General features: G+C 46.1%; 1 protein-coding gene across 4 annotated transcripts in view; it reads left to right on the top strand.

The window, feature by feature from the left end:
• The first annotated feature begins 124 nt into the window (after positions 1 to 124).
• THRAP3 (thyroid hormone receptor associated protein 3) overlaps positions 125 to 20,800 on the top strand; it is a 34,139-nt gene continuing 13,463 nt past the window's right edge. The window contains exons 1-4 of one of the 4 annotated variants that reach the window (XM_048052692.2): positions 125 to 260; positions 5,092 to 5,157; positions 10,861 to 10,946; positions 18,569 to 18,730. In XM_048052692.2, coding sequence (XP_047908649.1) covers positions 18,594 to 18,730 — 137 coding nt within the window. In that variant the 5' untranslated portion in view covers positions 125 to 260; positions 5,092 to 5,157; positions 10,861 to 10,946; positions 18,569 to 18,593. Of the gene's footprint in view, positions 261 to 4,665; positions 4,686 to 5,091; positions 5,158 to 10,860; positions 10,947 to 18,568; positions 18,731 to 20,800 lie in introns of those variants that run through there. The other 3 variants (XM_048052689.2, XM_066982659.1, XM_048052690.2) reach the window with 3 other exon arrangements.

Here is a 20,800-nt window from a genome sequence, read left to right as displayed (position 1 = left end):
CATTTTGCGGCCCTCTCTGGCGCCAGGGAGCGGGCGAGGGAGAGGGAGGCGGAAGCCGCGCCGTGCGCCGCGCTGAGCGGGGGTTGCTGGGAGTTGTAGTCCGCGCGGCGCTGCCCGCGGAAGAGGAGCGGTGGGGGGTGGACTACGGCTCCCGGCAGCCTCCGCGGGCGGGCGGGAGCGAAGCGGAAGTGCGTGAGGGGAGGTGGAGGCGCCTGCCTGCTGCCGCTGCTGCTGAGGAGGCCGCGGGCGGAGCAGGGCCGGTGAGTGCGGCCCGGCCCGGTTCGGTCCCGTCCCTGCACCTCCGCCGGGCCCTGCCCCGCGCCCCCGGCCCCGTTCCCTCACCCCATTCCCGGGGCCGAGCCGCACCCGGCCGGGCCTTACCCCCCCCCCCCCCCCGCACCCCCCCATCCCGGGCCTCACCGCGGGCCTGCTCCCGGTGCCCCCCCCCCCCCCCCCGCTCCCGGTGCCGCCCCCCCCATTCCCCGTTCCCCCCCCGGTTCCCCCTCCCCGGTTTCCCATCCTGGCCCCGGGCCCCGCTCCGAGCTCCCGGCCTCGGCCCCGCCGCGGCCTCGTGGCTCGGCAGGGCCCCGCTGCCCCCCCCCCCTCGACCCGGCCCTGGAGGTTTCCGTTCCCCGCCCGCTCCTCCGCGGCCCGGATACCACCCCCCCCCCCCCGGTGGTGCGGCAGGGAGCGGGGTCGTGTCCTGCGCCCCCAGCTCTGCGGCACCTCGGTGTGGGAGGCTCAGGGCAGACCTCATTGCTCTCTGCAGCTGCCTGAAAGGGAGGTGTGGGGAGCTGGGGGTCGGCCTCTTCGCACAGGTAACCAGGGAGAGGACCAGAGGGAATGGCCTCGAGTTGTGACAGGGGAGGCTCAGGCTGGAAATGAGGAGACATTTCTTCTCAGAGAGAGCGGTCAGGCGTTGGGACGGGTTGCCCAGGGAGGTGGTGGAGTCCCCGTCCCTGGGGGTGTTCAAGGAGAGGTTGGACGTGGGGCTTGGGGACGTGGTTAATGGGTGATGGGGGTGGTCCGACCAGGTGATTTTGGAGGTGTTTTCCAACCCTAATGATTCTAGGATGCTATGACACCTCATTTTCCTAGCTTGTGCTGTTTGGGAGAGGGTAAAGTGCTCGAGGCTTTTATAAACACGTTCTGAAGTCTCTACAAGCTGATTGTTCCTCTAATTGCCTTCTGTACGGCTTTCTGAATGCATTGACACGTCAGAAGGTGACGTGATAAGTTCAGAACAGGCCGCACTCAGTGTGCCAGCCTTGCAAGCTGCGGGCTAACTTCTGTTTGCTCGCCCTGTGCGTGAGGCCTCCATCGGGTGCGTGCTGTTACGTGTCTGGCTGCGCTTCCTCGTTACAGATCAGAGAGCAGCAGTGCCCATCGTGGGCTCTGAGCCTGTCATATGGGAACGCTTTATGTAGGGGAAGGGTGCCCGGAACAAACGTGTGATGAACAATAAGCCCAACTGTTGGGAAAGTGGCGTGGGGTTGTTGTAACTGCTGGGTGGGCGGAAGGAGGAGGGCCCTTCCTTACCTGCTGGACGCTTTCGGGATGCTCTTTCCTAAGAGCACAGACACCCAAATCATCCAGTTCCTTCCCGCAGAGGACTCTCGCAGTATTCCTTCCCTCTAGTAGCAGGCAGGTAATTAATGTAATTGCTCACGGGAAGGTCAAGGGGAAGTTTTGGGTCCGTCTTCAGCGTGCCATTTGTGTGGGCGCTCCCGCCAAGTGCTGCGGCCGTGGAGATCTGTTCTGTGGGTTTGTGTTGCATAACCTGAGCCTCATCATTTAAACGTTTTTCAGCAGCTGGCTTTTGAAGCTTAGCCTTGCAAATTGCCTTTACGGGAGTGTGTTGTGGAGACAGGAAAATGGTTACTTAGACATACCCGGGTGTTCTTTTTAGGAATGTAATAGTTGGGTCTGCTTGCCCTGGCACTTTGCAGGTGCTTAGCCCAGCGAGGAAATGGCTGACTCCGTGAACTGCATTACCAGTTACACAACCTGACGGCAGCTAAGAGGATAAAATCGGGCAGTTATTGTGGAAAGCTGTCTAAAATGCACGTTCCTGTGACGTAGGATCCCTTGCAGAGCCGAGGGCCTTGTGCTTGCATCTAAATTTCCTTTGGATTCTGCTGCGTGGTTTTGTTTCGCATCCTCCCTGCTGTGAACTCGTTGCTACTAAAGTAGGGACAGGGAGGAATGCGTATGACAAGCAAATTTCGGGAGTGACCCCCGAAGCCCTTAGGAAGTTACCTGTGTCAGTTACAAGCGGTGCTGCGGAGGCAGGACTTGGGCAGGTAGGCCTTGCTGTCCTGAGACATCTTCTCAAAGTGCAGCGCCGTTCTCCTTTGGCTGGGGCTCCTGCTCGGGGGAAGAAGGGAGAAGGGCAGGGCAGCGCTTCCAGCTGCACGGGGGAACCCACGGGCGTTTGAGCTGGCACCCTTTTCCATCCAGGAACAAAAAAGGGGCAATGTTTCGATGCTTACAGTAAAGAAACACCCCGGCTGTGACAAGAAGGCATCTGTGACGCTTTCCTCCTGGTATCTTTTGCTTGCTGTGAGTGCCCTGGAGTGAATCTGGCTGTGCGGGACGTGTGGAGCTGACAGGGGCAGGTGTGTGCTCTGTGCAGTCCGAGCCCTGCCGCTCTCTTCACACAAGTTGTGCCTGTTTGTTACACCGTAATGCCTTCCTGCTCCCTTCATCCTTAACTCCATGTTTACAGACTCTTTATTTGTGCACAGAACTAATCTGTTGTTCTCCTCAGTCCTTCAGCAAGCCCTCCTCACAGAGGTTCTGCTGAGGGCTGAGATGTCGGCGCAGCCGTGCCCCCTGCCATTAACTCTTCCAATTCTGCTTGGACTAAAGCCTCTGTGTTATAAATTTAATGGGCACTCTGCACTCGGGGTCATGATAATGTAATTTAGCCGTCTGCTGGTTTCTGCAGCTTATTTAGGCCAGGAAGCTTTGTAAACTCTACTTAAGCAAATAATTAGTCATTTGGCTCCAGCCAGGCCTGTGTTGAGCTCGCTGGCGATGTTAGAGGTTGGCATGCTTGGCCAGCACCTCCAGGTATGCTTGGTGCCATCGAAAAACCAAAGCATGAAGTGCTTGAAACAGGATATAAAATGGGTGCTCATTCACACAAGGCAGCAGATTTCTTATTTATTTATTTTTTTTAACCTGCTCCCCCAGTCCACTGTAACAGAAACCCTTGCTCGTGGAGGCCTAGGAAGTGCTGAGCTGCACTGGTTATGCCCGGGGATGCTTTGGTTGTGCAGCAGCGGCGTTCCCTTTGTAGTTTCACCACCCTCACCCTAAAAGAACAGCGCAGGTTTGCCAGCAGCTTGGTTTTTAGCCCGCTTGGCTTTGTGTTTGCAAAAAGGCAGTTGGCCGTGTCACAACTTGTTAATTGGTTCGGCAGCTACGTAGCCCCTGGACTTCTTTCCACACCTGGAAAAGTTTGCACGTGGAGCCGTGAACCGCTCGGTGTGCCAGGACAATGCCCTAAGTTTGGGGGTCGTGGTTTCCTCTGAATTACCACGGCCCAGGGAGCTGCGCGGTGTGATGGAGCTGGTGCCGTGCATTTATTTATTTATCCACGCAGCTGAGGGCACGGGCAGAGCGAGAGCGCGAAGAGCAGAGCTGGTGGCTCCCGGGGAGCTGCGGTAAGGCGATCCTGCAAGGCTCTGTCAGCAGGGGGTGGTAGGCGCCGGGGTTGTGCTGGTTCACCTCGTGTTCAGCCCTTCCTCTGCCTGCTTCCAGCTGGCCCCGTTCAGCTTTGGGGTCGGTAGGTCAGCAAAAAGGCTCAGCCGGCTCAGGAGTGGGGCTTGAAAGGGGGTCGTGAATTTCCATCGTGGGTCCCCGAGTGAGGGGAACAGGTTCAGCACCAGGGCTCACCTCCTCCTCCCTCTTGGTGCTGGAGTCACCCCGAAGCGGGGACTGGGATCGAGGGGGTGCCATTTTGTGGGTGGCAAGCTGGGTTTGTGACTCCGGAGCCTCTCCTGCCCCGAGGGAAATCCCCCTCCCTCCTCAGGGGCTGGCTGACAGCGGCGGTCACCGCCGTTAGGTCCGAGACAGCGAGGAGTTCTGCTTAATTTAGCGTCATCGTGTCAGAGCTATGAATAGGCGAGGCATGGGACTGCGTTCCGCGCCAGCTGAGCGCTGTGTTTGTGCCCTCCCCCTCCATGGTAACCGGAAGCTGTCGCATCCCTAAAAAAAATAACGACACGGAAAAATAAAAAAAATAATACGCAGACAACAGCCGGTCTGGGGCGCAGGGCCCCGGGGGCGCAGTTCCCTACCCGGGACCAGCTTTCTGCCAGCGCCCTCCCGTCCCGTCTCGCAGGAAAATGCTCGGTGCCTTTCTCCCCCGCTGTACCCGTGCGAGGACGAAGCCTCTCTGCAAAGCCCAGCTCACAGCTTCTGCTCCTTGACACGAGAGCAAGTGGGGCCGCTCGCTGTTTCATCTCCAAATTCGTCACCCGGCCATTTTTAGCCTGTCCTGATGCAGTGTAGGGTAGCTGGGGGGGGGGGGGGGGGGGGGGGAGTAAGAAAGAAGAAACTCCGTCTGTGAAGTGCGGGTGCTGTAGCTTGTGTGGCCAGCCAGCACATGTCCTCCCCATCGCTGTTGGCGTTTCGTTTTTACCTTTGGTTGAGTGCAAGGAAGAAATGAAAGCCGGGCAAGTAACCCCAGAAGTTTCTCTGCTCTGAGAGTACAAACAACGATGGCTTGGGCAGTGGGGTGGGGGCGTCAAGCTGAAATCCTGGTCTTAAGAGGGGAGGTTCGGTGTTAACAGTGCTAACCTGTGCCTTAACAGAGGATCGAGCGTGTGATATCTTCGGGGGCTGGTACCTGATTATTTTGGGCCCTGTGAGTTATTGCAGTTAATTGCTCCTTTAGGGCTGTGGATGAGATCAGTTCCCTGAGTTCAGGGTCTGCGTAGTCACTGTCTGCTTGCAGTGGGCATCTTTGGGTGGCCTTTTCTACTGGGAAACAGTGTTGGGACGGACAGGTAAAATCAGGACCCAGTGCTGTGCTTGTCGTGTCTCGGTTGGTTTAAATTTGGTTTTTCCTTTTCTCCTTAGGTGAGAGCTCAACCGCTTCTCATAAAGCAACGTTCAGAAACACCATTGATGGGAGACCTATACGAGGTACGTAACACCAAGTCACGGACATCCTTTTCCGTGTTTTTTCCCTAAGGTGACAAGACTCAGGTTGAGGTAGGTAATGTCCAGTGTTGGCTTGATGATAAATACGTGAATGGGTTTGTTTTTTGCAGCTTATAACTGAAAATTGCCAGAGCCCACGTTCTCTTAGGTTAAATGCGTGAAGAGTGTTAATCCCTCAGTACAGACCCAGTTTGGGGGCTGTGTGTTTCAGAAGGTACCCCAAATTCAATTGTTCTTACCAGTACTTACTGTTTCTTTGGGAGCATGACTTCCAAACTGTTTAAAGCGCCCTGTGGTCACTGTAACGAAGGAAATATTAGCGTATGTGGTGTGCTGGGTTCCAGACTGCGGGGACCAGAGCGAGCTGAAAGCTTCGCTGGAGGTCACGGTTTATTCCTCCGTTGCTGCATGGGGAGTAGCACAATAACTTCAATTATTCATGGCTCCGAATTCTTTTGGTTAACTCATTTGTGAGTAGTTTTCATATGTAAAATAAGTTGGAGCATTTCTTGCTTCTCTTGCTCTTGGGGGTTCTAAAACTGCAGTCACAAGGATTCGTAGGCCCCCAACAGTTCTGACGAGGGTTCAGTTCACATCCAAGTACCACTCAAAATAGTAGGGCTGCTCTGTGAGGAAGCAGTTAGTTTTGAGTAAGATCTGAATTTTCTGCTTGTCTGCTCTTCTGTTCCTGGGTTGTGTAGGTCTGGGAGAAGAAAGCTGTTGAAAGGTTTTTCCCTTTTTACTATAGATTTTTTTTCCCGTGTTTAACAGGAAATCCAGCTGCCTGACTTCTGTTACAAAAACATGCATGCTGATTTCTAATCAGCTTTTTCTTGGATATGTTTGCATTGAGCTCCATGTCACTAAACAATCTGAATAAAAACAGAAGACTTTAAGCTCAAGGATGCCTAAAACAGTTCTTAGCCAAGTAACTAATGTCAGAATTAGTCACCAGTCAGTTTACAGCTGGTCAGATTATTTGGAACGGGATTGTTCAGCACAGCAATCTGCAGAATCTGTCCTTTCTGGAAGAACCTGTAAATAATCTTCCAGCCATTCTATAGAATCTGCTTTTAATTATCTGAAAGCAGCGCTGAAACTTAATGCCAAGCTTTTTAAAATATTAGTTTAATTGTCTGAAAGCCCAGGCATACTTTAAGGAAAATCTTAATTTTGAAAGCAGATAGAGTGGAGAGAAATTGGAACAGCTATTGACAAACTGAGGCTTCGCTTGCCATGGCAGAATAATCGGAACTTTTTTCCCCCGAAGCGTGTTTGGCATGTATTGAAGTAGAACACACTGTTTTGAGTTGTTTTGTTTTTCGTTTTAGCAGTGTTGTCCAGGAAAATTTTCGCTGGGGAGGTTGGTAGGTGTACTTGCAGGCTTTAGCTTGACTTCTGACATTCATCTCCTGAAAACATACCCTGGATACTTGCTGTAGGAAGAGGAATCGCTCTTCTGCTCGTTACCTTAATGAAACTTGAACTGCGTGATTAGAAATGGCGTTTTAATTTGCAGTCCGCCGGGGCGGCAGTGGGAGCCGTGCAGGTGGCTCGTTCTCCTGTCCCCTGAGCGTTCTGTTGATGTCGAGGGCCTGCTTAATGTTTGCTGCAAGACCAAGCCTTCGCTGGACAAGGAAGAATCGAGTAGAAAGTGAGGTTATTAGACTTTGATACCTGAGCTAGTGAAGTCAGAGTGTGCCTTCTGTACTCTGTGTGTTACCCCGGCACTTCTTGTGTGCTCTGATGTCCAGATACCTGCAACTTTTTTCACTTTTCTTTTTTTAAGAAACTTGTGCAACTTCAGTGCCCAGCTTGCTGGTGAGCAGGTGTAGCGTAGCAAGGTTAATCTGTCGTGCTTTTGGACGGCTCTTTGAGAACAGGAGATAATTTGCTTCAATATATTGATATTTGTCAAACATGACTCATTTAGGAATATTATTTTCATCTTTTAACCTACTCTAGGCACCTTGGTAGCCAGAACTGCTGTGGTCATGTTTTATTTGCTCTTTGATAAAACTTCCAGATCTGGTTTCTTGCACTGAGATTAGGACTGCGATTTTTAGCTCAGATTTCATCGTTAAGAGCAATGTGGTTTTGGTTCAGCAATAAAACACGGCTGACACCGAGTATTAACGCTGATTTCCACGGAGGGGGGTGACCGTGGTTAATGGCTGGTTAGAAGGGAGCGCCAGATAAATCCTCCTGTCCCAAGTGGGCTGCGAAGCCAGTGCTGCTGCTGCTGGAGTGGCTTTCTGCAGTCCAGGCAAACTTTCATCTGCTCGGGCTGGAGGATCCACGGGAATTGGAGGTGCCACGTGTCCTCTCACTAGTTTTTGGGGGTTTTGGGGTGTTGTGGCCGCGTGCTGCTGTGCGAGCTGCCCCTCAGCTGTGAGCAGCCTCGACAGGTGCAAGAGCCAAGTGCTGCGGGGACTGCGGCGAATTAATGCACGGGATGAAAAATAACCCTTTGGAGCACTTGCCGAAGAAAATAAAAACTCATTCTTTGCCAGATACGTGTCTAATAAACGACGTTGCTCTGATTTGACATGGGCATTAGGGTGCTTTTACTGAGAGTAGGGAGTCTGAGTGCAAGGGGAAGTGCTGAGCACCGAATTTATTACAAATTTATTTTCGGTGTGGTTTTTACATTAGCCCAGCAGCTCATGTTCGCTTATTTAACCAGTTTGTTCTCGTTGGTATCATTCGGTGTTCAGAGCGCGATTTGGTATCAGACAGTGCAGCTCGCATTCTGCAGCCAGGCATTAAATTGAAATGAGACCGTGCTGAAATGCGTTTGAAGAGACGCTGGCGGTTGTTGAGTTTTATTCAACGCTTCTTTGAGTTTCCTAACTTGTGTCACTGTATGTTAACTAACATTTGGTAGTCCTTACAGCAATGCTCTTGGCCAACTCTCCTGACATCCACAGATGCCGCTTACCTCTTCAACTTCCCTGGGGGATAGATAGATCAAAAATCACCACTTCTGTGTGTTCTCAGGGCTGTAAATTACAAGATCATGTATACGACTGCGTTTTTAATTGCTCGGTCAGATTTTCTGCCTCTGTTAGGCGTGGATTTCAGTAATTGCTATTGTTTAAGTTCACAAACAGCTGATTTATTGTTTCACTTCAAAAAGAACACAGGGCTGACTTTTCTGTTCATTTCAACATTTTCCAGTCCTGCTATCTTCCCAGAGTGCAGATTGGGAAATAGGGTCCGTGAGCAATCCATAATTTTTACCTTCTGGGATTTTAAACTTGCAAAGAGGGAGCTTTTTGGCTGGGACAAAGGCTACTGCAGTTTAAATGGAGGAACGCCTTTCAAATGTCTGATCCAAATGGTAAAAAGCTTGCTTTTGTAGAAAATGAAACTAACTTACTAGGTGGTTCTGTGAGTGTTTTCATAAGGGTATTTCTGGAGGATTGCTGTTTTCTGCAAAGTAGACTGTGTGAGATGTTTTGTAGGATTTTTTTGTTGTTTTGTGTTGAATTAACTAATCTCATTTGTGTCTTGGAGCTCAGGATTATGAATTGTAGACTTGGCTGAAAGATTTTTTTTTTAATTATTCACTGATAATGGAGGCTATTATGAGCAAATCAAGCAGCAGTTCAGCTGTTTCTTCCCGAACTGAACATTTGTGCTAGTGGATGACAAGATGCCTAGGCAGGAATGTTTTCACTAATGAGGTAGTCTCGTTTGTGTTGGGTCTTACAGCAAAATAAACTATTTTTTTTCATTAAATGCTTGCCAGAAGGGAGCAAGTAGATTTGTGTTTTCCTACAGCAGTTCTATAGGACTTTATACAAAAGCTCTTACAAAATATTCAATATTTGCAACTTAATGTTTTGTAAATACTGTGTAATGAACTGAAACTGCAGTAACAAATTTTGCAGTGGTGTTCTCCTTTCTAAGGTATGCACATAAACCATTTCACTTGTTACCACATCTTCCAAGTGTTTCTACTCTGTCTGTAACACACTTAAGTGCGTCTTCCAGGGACATACCTGCTGTGTTTTCCTCTTCGCTGGCAGGCTGGGGTAACGTGTGGTGTTAGCAGTCCCTAATGGCATGCCAAGGATGGAGAGATTTCAGCTGTAACCCTGCTAAATGACCGCTCTGTGCAGGGCTCTGGTGGTTCTGCTCTGTTCTAACATCTGCGAGAGGTCTGAAATAATAATGAGTGCTGCTTGAAAGACTTCAAAGAAGGAGTGGAGGATGGAAAAAGACAGTAATTAAAGTAGCACAGGCCAGTTGGAAATAGGAAACAAATTCCTGGAAAAAGGCATTGTGAAAACAAGAAATGTTCTTCGTTTGACCCACGTCTTGGCATATAGAAATGTTCTTTATAGTGTTCTGGGATATGAAACTCCTGGGCTATGGTTTCTGCTTGAGCAGCGAGCGTTGAGCACGTTTCCTACCTTTCTTTCCATATCTGGAAGAAAGGTTATCTCCTAGTCGTTGTGTGTTGTCTTGGTTCTCTTTTTTATTGTAGTAGTGCTCTAAGATGAAAACCGTATTCTTCTATGGAAGATAATTCAGCCCAATCTTTAGTTGGATGACAAATATCTGCAGCATATCGTAACAGGAGTTTGTGGTAATATTGTTTGGGGAATAAGCATGAAAACAGAAAACATGAAGTGTTTTCATCACAAAGCAAGAAAGAATGGTTACAGCCAATTTTTCCAATATCCCCTGCAAAAGGCCGAATGTTAGAGGCCTTTCCCCAGAAAGCAAGCTTTTTCTCTTTAACCCTAAAGACTGACACAACAGCATTAAAAAGTCAGTGGTATGTTTTCATTTTGTTCCCCCAAAGTTGGTAAACGTGGTGTAGAAGACACTAAACCTTGGAATACGACCTTCCCTCTTGGATGAGAGTAGGACCTGGTTGCCGTTTCAGAGCAAGAGTAATCTTCAGGTAGCCTTTGAAACCTTTTGTTGTTCAGGGAAATAAACAGAATGGTGTATCTTTGTAAGTATATCTTTGAACAGGTTTATTTTGTGGTTGAACACAGAGTAAATGACATTCCTGCTGGTAGCTCAGGGGTTTAATAGCACGGAGTCATTTATGAGGATCTGTTTACTGTTGTTTTCTCCTTAAAAAATTTACACCCCCCTAGCAGTGCACGGAGGAATACTGAAATATAATTATTGACCTGTCAAAGCTCTGACAGCTCACAGGGACTAGTGGCACCCTTTGAAGACAGTGCTATGCTGATGGATGAATTTGTCAGGAAAGCAATTATTTCTTTTGGCTTCTGGGTCCTCTTTAATGACATGGGAAAATACTGAGTCCCGACTCCAGTAAGACCGTACAAACGAGCTGAGAGAAACTGCTTCAGTACTGCTGTGCAGATGGAATGAAAACTTAGCATGTATGTAAGAGGAGATGGGATGAGGAGCGGGGCAGGCAGAAGAAAGGAGGAGGAAGTAGACGTAGAATTTGGAAAGCTTGAGTCTAGAAACAATGTTCTTCAAAACAGTCCGTGAAAGAATTCGTGGTGAAATGGGCAGTGAACTTCTGCAACTACATCTGCTCTGTTAAAATGTTTAAGATAACGGTGAGCGTTCTGGGTACAGATTTGAATGTCAGCTTACGGAAGCTAGACTGCTTTTGATCACTGACAGCAGTAAGTAAAAGAATGTAAATAAAAAGTGCTTCAGTGCCTTTTCTTCTCGTTTCAGGTTTGTTTCCTGATTTCATAACTTACAAAGCTGAGACGGTAAAAACTGACTGTTGAAGGGTGCAAGGTGTGAATCTGCTTGAGCAGGTAGGCATGCGATAGAAAATAAAATGTTCAAAGGTGGTAAAACTGCTTGTTCTGGAATATACCTCTCGATATCCCCTATATTCTGGGTGTGCATCATGTTAAACTTTATTGGTTAAATTTTTTTTTTGGCTGAAGCATTGCACTGGTTTCAGTCGGTGGCCACTTGAAAAGCAGCATAAAATTTCTACTTAACTGTTCTGAATAATCCGATTCTGAAGCCTAGGTAGGCAGTGGAGGTGGCTAGCAGCAGTAGACTTGACAGTGTGTTTTTTCCATTGCTTGGAGCAGAGTTGAGCGCTCGTTTTGAATTCTGTCAGAAGACATAAAACTGGTAAAACATTAACATCTCTGACACCGTTTCATGACAAAAGCTTGTCTTCGGGCAAAGTCCATTGAAGTGGCTTGGTAGGAGCGTTCTCTATTCCAATTTTCCTCTCTTTGAGCGTTATGATGGGTTGCAGCAAAGATTTAGAAATGGAGAAGGCAAACTTTAATTCTTGAAATAGCCGCCAAACTTTAAGAAATTTTGTCAGAGGATTCCAGGCTGCTGGTTCTCCATCTGGAAGCCCTCTGCGTGTCAGCAGGAGCAATCGTGTCCCTTTAAAGGTAGAGGTGGAGTCGGTGCCATGGGCCGGCAACTCAGGAGCTGGGAGCAGGAAGGAAATATGAGCGCTGTTGGAGCAGGTTGCTAATGAGGAGTCTCCATAGCACTGTGTAAACGCTTCTGCTGTAGTCCCCTCTCAGGACCAGGCACGCTTTATCTTCTGATGCTTTGCACAGCTGCATCCCCCTGTGAGCTGAATGAGGCTGTGTGCATGGCTTTAGGGGCACAGCGTCACGCTCAGTGGAAAAACCTAAAAGGTGTAAGGTAAGTGAGCAGCCCCTGCTGCCTTCGCTGGTCAGCTTTGCTTCATTTACAGGTGTCTCTGTAACATCAGGGTAATTCTTAGCAGGTTTTATAAGAATAGATTCTTTCAGAACAATTTTTTTTGTTTAGGAGCTGAACATATTTTATTTCAGTAAGTAAATCATTAATTCTTAGAAGGACTAAACGTGTGCCATAGTATGTTTACAACTGCAGTGTTAACATAGGGGAGATGAAGTGACTCCAATGCTTGGTTTGTTTAACCTCTTGGTTCCCGATTGAGCATAGAAACTTGGTTTCTATTCTAGTAGTAATTACCTCATGTTAGGAATTAATCATCCTTTTGAAAATTGGCAAAGATTAAAAATAACTTCTAAGGCAAGGGAGCTTTTGGCACATGTACCGCATGTACCATGCTAGTGTTTGGCTAGTAAGTGCTGCGGATCAAAGTAAACTGTAAAGACTCTTAAAGAGCTTAAAGCAAGTGATACTTTTAAGGTCTATTTTGGGACCTTCTGAGGACTTACACCTCTTGTTAGTTAAAGAGGCTCAGCTTTAAAATTGTGACTTAAAGTGGATCATGTCTACTCTTAAAACAGTTGTCAAGCTAGCCCAAGGTTGGAGGGAGCAGTTCTCCCTTTCTGCACCTCTGTAATTGCATGACTGTAGATGTTGGTATTTACTGTTGGTATTTAGGGGAACTATTTAAAAAAATAATAAAAAAAATAGTGTGTTAAGTTTTTGGACGGTATTTAGCTCTTTGTGCAATGTAACATAGCTGTAATTGTGGGCTGCAAGCCACTTCTGCTGTGCTTTGTCAGGTCAGCTCTAACCACGTACTTTTTCTTGGAAAATGATTTATCTCAGAAGAGACACAACCAGGAGGAGCCGTGGTGAGAACTAAATTCTAATGGTACTGGCCTATTAAAATATTTCAACTCGTATTGAATTCAGGCTTGATAACATTAACTTAGAGCTGGTATTATGTTGAAGTGTAGCTTGTTCTTGAACCTCAGGGCTGTCATTTAATAGAAAGCCATCCTGAAATTACACAGTTCGTGGGATAGTTTTGTAATCTCCTTCTATAATGTAGCTTTTCCCTGACATTATTATATCAAAGCCCCAGAGGATTTAGTTGGGAGCAGTTTTATGATTTTGGGATGCAATTTAGATCATCTTCATGCTATTCAGTTGTTCCTATTACCATTGTTTCTTCTGTTTTGTTTCCATGTTCTGGTTTAGTGTGCTAGGTTTTTGATTGGCTTTGGACTGATTTTTGGCTAGCTGACCTTGGAAAAGTTGCTGTTTCCACAGATGTATTTAGTGAATTAAAAGGAAATATTTATAAATGGGCCTTTCATACATTCTTTCCCTGAAAAATGACCATGCATAGGAGTGAACTTTGCTGTAGCAGTGGTAGTGCTTGTTGATTTCCCCTGGTGCATTTTTTTTTCTCCCTTAATAGAACAGGCAACATTAAATCTTTTTTTTTTTCTGCAAACTTTCTTCTGTGGAATGATGTTAAAATACTTTAGTGGAATGGGTATAGCTTTGTTAGTACAGTGAAAGGGGAGAACGAGAACGTGTAACATGATCTTAGAAATAAAAACAAGCTTCCCACTTCTGGAAAGTACCAGCCCGTGATGAAGTATGGCCCTCTTTCCTAGCAGCTGCCCCCGTGATCGGCATTGTGCTGTTCCTCAAAGCGCCTTGGCAGTCGTCGGAGCGTTTGGTAACCATATATGTAATTTGGCTGTGTAGAGCAACTGAAAGTGAAAACAAGTCAGTCCACTGGAATTTCCTTAAAATGGATACAGAGAGAAGTGCTCAATCAGTCGTGTTTACATAGCTGAATGTCTCTATTTTAAAAAAGGAGGTAAAAAAAAGGGATAAAATTCTAGTAATAGAATCCCCTCTTTTTTTTCCGGTTGCAATTCATCAGTCCTTTTTGCTGCAAATTGTTGATACCAATTCAGTGCTCAGCTAACGCAGATTTCGTCTTTGCAATCCTCTCCTCGTTCCCAGAGCAGGGCCGCCTTCCTCCCGTTCTAGAATGCGGGGAGCGAGCGTTGCAGGGTGTTTGCTTCACAGATGCTCAGCTTTTGGCAGTTTGTTTTCCTCCTGCCTCTTTGTTCACTTTAGGATTTGAGATGCTTTTTAGCCATTTAAATAATTAAAGTAACTCGGCATAAACTCTGGACCGTCACAGCTACTATTGATCTTCAGTTTTCAATGATCTCATGGATTTGAACAGTGTTATTTTATTCTCTCCTAGGGCAGCAGAGGCTACGGACTTCTGCATACTTAAATGAGCAGATTCTTACATGATCTCAGAGCCACAGACAGTCACAGCTTTCACAGGGACTGCTTTGGGGTCATGGTTTCTCAAAAGTGTATTGAAAAGGGCAATTTAATGAGCTCATGACAGCAGCTCTTCACTTAACACTGGAACTATCATCCCTTTGAAGGAATGAATGTGTAGTGACTCCTTTGCAACAGACCTTTTCACCATGTTTTTGGCATTACCACCCTTTTATCATTCCTTGATGTTTTCTAAATACCAGTTAAATAATACTAAATACCAGTTAAGGCTCAGGCGAAGTCCAAACCAGCTTGACCTCAAGCATCTTGAAGTCAGGAATGTTGCCGTCAGTGAGGCGAGTTGTTCTGTGGGCTGCTGCGAGTCGCAGTGCTCTGTCCCTCCTTTCTTATGCTGGTAAAGTGCCCTACATCTGCCTGAACCCAGAAGCGGAGAAGTCTGCTGTCAGGACCAGAAGTAGAAGCGAAGTCTTTACTTGTTTTTCTCTTCTGACTTTGCTGCGGCACTGTAGGACGGAATAATCACACAAAGCGTATCCTGAAAGAGTGGGCGCGCAAACCACGGCTGGCACTTCGGTGCCCAGGTCTGCCAGGCGGCTCTGCTCGGCGGAGGTGTGAGATTGATGGAGTGCAGTTGCTGCCTGCCGTGCCTGGGAAGGGGGGTGGAGGGTGAGGGGAAGGGGTGGAGGGTGAGGGGGAGGACAGGGCAGCTGCAGCTCACGTAGCAGAGAGCCAGGCAGCGTGCTGGTGGAATCCAGCAATATTCAGTGAGTGTGATTGGATTGCAGAGCTGTTCTACTTTCCTTGTGATAAGGCTTGCCAGCTAAAATTCAGCCTCCCTAGCTGCTTCTGATAAAGCTAGGAATTTTATTTATTTATTTTTGCATCAGGAACCTGTAGTAGATTGAACTGGGAACTGTCAGGCTCCAAGGGTGATTTTTGCAGTGGTATACCTGAAACCGTGACAGCTCGGGTTTCTTTTCCATAGCTGCACTGCACGTAGGAGCTGCTGTTTCTCTCCGGCAGATACTGGGCTCGCTTTGCCATGACTGTAGTTGTGTAGCGTGCATGGTATCAGCAGCTTGCCTTTGTGCTTTCAGAGTGTGTATCGCAGCTGTCCAACGACTGCGTCTCCACCAGGGATCCGGTGACAGGAGAGATGCCGCTTAGGTTCAGTAAAGCCGTCTAATTTCAGTCTGTTCTGAGAACCCTGATTGCCATGGGAAGGTGTACATTAAAAACACTGGATTGATTTTTACTAAATGATCTTTTGGGGCTCTCATATGTATTCTGAGATTCCTTAAGTTATTTGAGAGGAGGATGTATCGTGATTAAAACTGAAGTGCTGATAACGTACTAGAACTAAATAGGCACTAATAAAAAGCCAGCTCTTAGTTAAGCATGTGTTATGTTTATTCAGTAATATATTTTTATTAATACAGTCGCAGTTGTAGTTTCTGTTTGATCAGAGAACCTAAAATTCCACCTCTGGATTTATTACATTGCACCTGGAAAAACAAAGACGCTTAAATCTTTTCTAGGCGTGCTGCCTCTACCTGGAGCTGGGATAACGTAGTGGAGGCTGATTTGGAACAGATTCTGGCAAAATCTGTTGGAGGGAAACGAACAAAAAAACAATGTTTCACGTTATAGGAAGTCTTAGTGACCTGCCAATGATGTCTTTGAGAGGGGGATAGGTGACAAATCTTAAATAAGAGAACAAAATATAATAGCAAGTCGCCTTTTAGTGCACCGATTAAAATTGAGATCAGATTTCCTCGCGGTGTTACTGGCAGCCTCCATGTAGCTCATGTGGGGGTTGCTTCATGTGAGAGTTGGTTCTGACTGCTTGCCTGACTCAGATTGCAGTCGGACGGATCTGCAGAGAAATGAATCAAACACGGTCAAGTACGTATGACGATCGGTCCAACCCTAAAACACGCTCTGCAGAATTACGAGGATCGCTTGCTAGCCCTGGGGATGTTTCCTGAGAAACCAAAAATATGTTAAATTGTAATCTGGAAGCTATGGAGAGTTTTCTTCTCCTGAAGTATCGTTTTTCATGCATTATATATAAAGTTCCAAAACATGAATGAAGCTGTCTACAGATCCCCTTTCAATGATAAGTCAGGATAAAGTGGTTTTTTTCAGTAACCAGAATTTTACTGTTGTACATGTGTATATACAAGCAGAACTGTAAACCTGTCATTACACCATTTTCCCCCCTTTGTCCAAATTACGTATGCAACATTTCCCTAACTTTGGGACTTTTTGCTAATGTAATTTCTTGGAAGAAATTTAAACTGCAAAGGTTTATGAAAGGATGTTCCTGTCTGCCACGTAAATATAAACGTTTCGTGGTGCTTCCTGGAAAGCCAATCCATTGCTTCTCTCCGCTCTGTGCTTTGTTTTTCTAATGAACTAATGTCTTTTTTTTTTTTAATTTTAATTTGTTTTGCTGCTGGATCAGTTCCTTGGTCTGATTCATCAGCACAGAAGTAAGCAACTTCAGGAAGGGGATGAAGGGTTTTGATGGGACCTCTGTTTATGATTTGGTGATGGTACCACATGCAGTGCACGCTGGACTGTAGCTCAGCTCTTTTGCTTCCCGATTGCCTTACCCTCATCAAACTGCCCTGCTGCTGAAAGCAGTGCTCCTGTCTAGCCAGGAATTTGTCTGCTCCTCTGTGCTGGACCTGGGATTTACATGGTGAGGAGGTTGGTTGGGTTAGTGCATTGATCTCCTTGAAGTGTGAGGGATTATATATTTTTTTTTTGGTGTTAGTTTTCAGGTAGTGATACAACTCGCCGAGTGCTTGCGCTGTTGTATAATCCAAGCCAACGGAAACAGCAAGAGCTCTCACCACGCCACAGCGCGGTGTTGGGTGTCCTGATGGGATTTCAGTCTGCTTAGAGAGCAACGTGCTAAGAGGGAAGCACCTGCTGAAACCTGTCCAAAACCATCACTTGTTTTTCATGCGAAAATTGCGTTCTGTGATGAAGCTATGGTCATCTAGTAGTCTTGCTTCCCTTCACGTGAAGGAAGTAATTCAGGTGGTGGGGTGAAGTTGGTGGCCTGTTAACAGCAGAAGCAATTTATTTAACATTTGTAAATGAAACTTGGTTAATGTGAGCAGGTTTTCTTCTCAGCTCCACTGCCTGTGGAATTGCAGAGTTCAGATCTTGACCCTGCCCACTGGTGTGGAATAGCTGAGGATCCAGACAGCAGCTATCAGTAGCATGGCTCCCCTTCCCACCTGCTGCTGCTCCCTCCTGCTTCTAGGAAGGGAAATAGAGCCTGGGAACGTAACCGGAGGGGAGGGAGCACAGTTCCCTTCCTCTCCTCCAAGCCAGGGGCCAAAGCCTTTTCCATTTCAGCTGCGGAACTAAACTGAAACCAATGGGGAATCTGAAGCTGGAGTGTATTTCGCAGCACGATCAACTTTTGAGTTGTAAGGAATTTTGTTTGTGGCTGGATACAGAAATTAAATAGGTCAGCTATTACTACAGTTTCAAAGCACTGCAAGTGCAGAACAGAAATGGCATGAGCTCTTCTGATCTGTCACTCTGGTATGTTAGGTTTGCTCCCAGCCCTTCGTGGAAAGGAGGTCACAAAACGTGGTTGTTCATACCGTGCAGGGGAAAGTTTGTGAAGGCCCCTGTCGGAAGCTCCCTGACAAAAAAATCTGACCAGTTGAAAGAAACACAGCAGTTTTAATCCTATCAAGATTTGTCCCGACCTTCAAATGTAAACCGTATGCTCCGGCCCTTTATGTTAACAATTATTGTGGGTTTTTCTGTCCTGAATATTCCTGAATGTTTTTCTTTCCCTGAAGGTAAGAGGTGATGAAAGTCCTTTAGAAAATCTTGCATCTCGATACAAAGTTTTGCTTGCAAGCTGACAGATCAGATAGTCGTGTAACTGAAAGGACTATCTGGTCAGAGTGTACGCCCTAAAATCACCTCTTAAGGGACTCTTGAACCTGTACCTGGTTACATTCCTGAAAATAACACAGATAATTCTTATGTGGTAGCTACTTTGAGTCACTTAATACTACAAGGTATTACCTTCTATCTTTAGTATTTGAATAACTCTGCGAATATTTGGAAGGACATTAAATTATTTTGGCTGCACTACAACTCCCCGCTGGATGATGCACTGAGCACAGCAACTGCGTGAACTGCACAGACAGGACACATCTTGGATTTAACCTGAGTGTTCATAGCTAGACAGATCTGTGGAAACAGGGTTATTAATTTATCTTGGATTATTGTTTTTGTTTGTGATTCCTTCCAAAAATTAGAGGAGAGTCTGGGGGGATAAGAGAGGTTGGCAGATAAGCTTTATTTTATTTCTTCAGACTGCCAGATGTTGCCTGTTCTTTCAGGTCTACAATGTGACTTCATTTTTCAAAGATTATTTCGCTGTTTCCTTTAGGTGTAACTGACAGGTGCTTGCAAAGATGTCTAAAACCAACAAATCAAAGTCTGGATCCCGTTCTTCTCGTTCAAGATCCGGATCAAGATCTCGCTCACGTTCCTTCTCCAAATCTCGCTCGCGTTCTCGTTCTGTCTCACGGTCAAGAAAACGCAGGCTTAGGTAAGTGTGTGCAGCTCTGAAGTCTGTGGGTGTGGCTCTGTTTTTTCCTCCGTCCTGTTCAGGTGGTTTGTCACTTAGTCCTTTTCTATATAAAGCCTTTGATTAGATTCTAAGGACAGATAATGTCCTGTGTCTTAGGTTGTTTCCTGCCAACCTGTACTGTTTTGAAGTATTTTCAGTGGACTAGGACAAGAAATTTGGACTAGTTCTTAGCATTGCCAAGTCGCTTGAACTCGTAATCTGGTCCCTGTAGCAAGTCTTTGGTGAACAGCAATCTTACTTTTCTTTTTAGATCTCCTTCCCCTAATAAGAGTGCTAGCAGGTACAGCACAGTTACATCAGAAAGTGGATTTGTTAGCATAGCTAATTTTGTCAGGGATGCAGTCTGCAGTGAAGTTGGTGCAGCCATTTTACGCCAGGCTGTAAGAGAAGACGTCTGTACTTTCCCTCTTCCTAAAAGATATTGATAGAAGCCCATGCCAAAAGGTGTTTTTCTGCGTTCTTCTGCAGTTCTTAATTACTGCTATATGTAACGTGTTAGCATTAGGAAAAGCACAATAGTCTAACCACACGCAATCTCTGTGAAGTTCTAGTTTCCTGTATTAAAGGGTGGCCGTGGTTAATGATGATGTTTTGAAATTGCCAAAGCAGGGCAAAGTACAAAAAAACTTGGCATTTCATCATGACTGACAACCTGTGTACACAGAATAATTTTAGCAGATTTGAAATGCTGTTGATCAGACGGGCGTTACTCCTCTGAGCGAGAGAGTTTGAGTGTGGGTTCCATAGAGCAGGGAAGGAGAGTTGGAAAGGTTTGTAACAAAGCATGCTCCTTTGTTTTGTTAAACATCTTGGGCTTTTTTAAGCTTTTAATGTAATTGATCCCAGGCTTGAGGGGCCTTTGCAGATGTTGCATGCTTTCTCTCTTGAAAATGAATCCAGGCGAGTCTTAATGTCAATTAACAGACACTGCTGTGAAAGGTAGGGGCAATTTTTGTGTTGCTATTTCCCTGCCCCTCCTGTCAATGTACAGGAGTCAGTAAAAACAAAATTCTAGTTCTGGTTGGACAAAGTAGAAGTTAATTTCATTGCAGTTAACTTTGAGAAATCACTAATGTGCATAGTAATTGTTGTTCTTACTTCCCTGAATTGATTCTGATCTGGCCAGTTAAAGGCTCGTTCCTTCCCTGGCTATCGGGATATCTGCTTTTTTCCTTTTCTTTTAGCTGAGCATTTAGCTGTATCTGGCAAAGACGTTCTAGTTGGACTGGGTATAATGATGTTCAGCTGCTTTTTCAGTGATCTCGAATGAATAACACTTATTCTGAAAATCATTAGTCTGTAAACACATGCAACTGTTAACAATTAAAGAGATTTTTAAAATACAGAGGCCATAATAAACATCCAGTTGGAGAGAGGAGGACATGACAAAACTAAGTTAGAGGCGGAGACTTCAGTCGAACCAAGTTCTTCGCAGAAGGAAGCTGGAATGCTGGAAAATACGTTGTCATTTGGGATTATCTGCCTTGCTGTGAAGGAACTTTGACAGTTGAAAACAAAGGCACCCTGTACAAACATGATTGTTTCCTCTGTGCTGCTGCTGAGTCTGCTTCTGCTTTGTAAATAACTTTTTTTTTTGGAAAAGAATCAATATGGAGGGGCTTAGTACAGGCAAGTCATCTTGTATGGCATTAGGATATTCTCTGAGGTAGGTCTAACATGGTGTCGTGGCACAAAAATCTCTTACTGTGTACCTGAGCATACGTCGTGAAAAGTATTTTACTCTTTCTTCTGGAAGCTTACTGTTTTCTCTAAGTTGCATTGCTCTGTCGGAGTCTGCCTACTGTTTCTTGCTTTCTTGATGACTTTTTCATTTTTAACTATTGCAAAATGGTGCGTGCTTTAGAGCTGGAGCAGAGCGTTAGCTGCTTAGCTACAGGGGGTAGCAAAGTTGGGAGAATTATCATTACTGGTGGCATTTATTTTGCATAGAACTTGCTGTATTTTTTTAAAGGGATTTCTTGTAAATAGTCTCTGCAGCTTTTGGAATGAAAGTTTCTTGCTGTAAAC

The sequence above is a fragment of the Anser cygnoides genome, chromosome 24 (genome assembly GCF_040182565.1).
Source record: "Anser cygnoides isolate HZ-2024a breed goose chromosome 24, Taihu_goose_T2T_genome, whole genome shotgun sequence".
Lineage (NCBI taxonomy): Eukaryota > Metazoa > Chordata > Aves > Anseriformes > Anatidae > Anser > Anser cygnoides.
The sequence above is the reverse complement of the archived record's forward strand: the minus strand, read 5'-3'. Positions and strand labels throughout refer to the sequence as shown.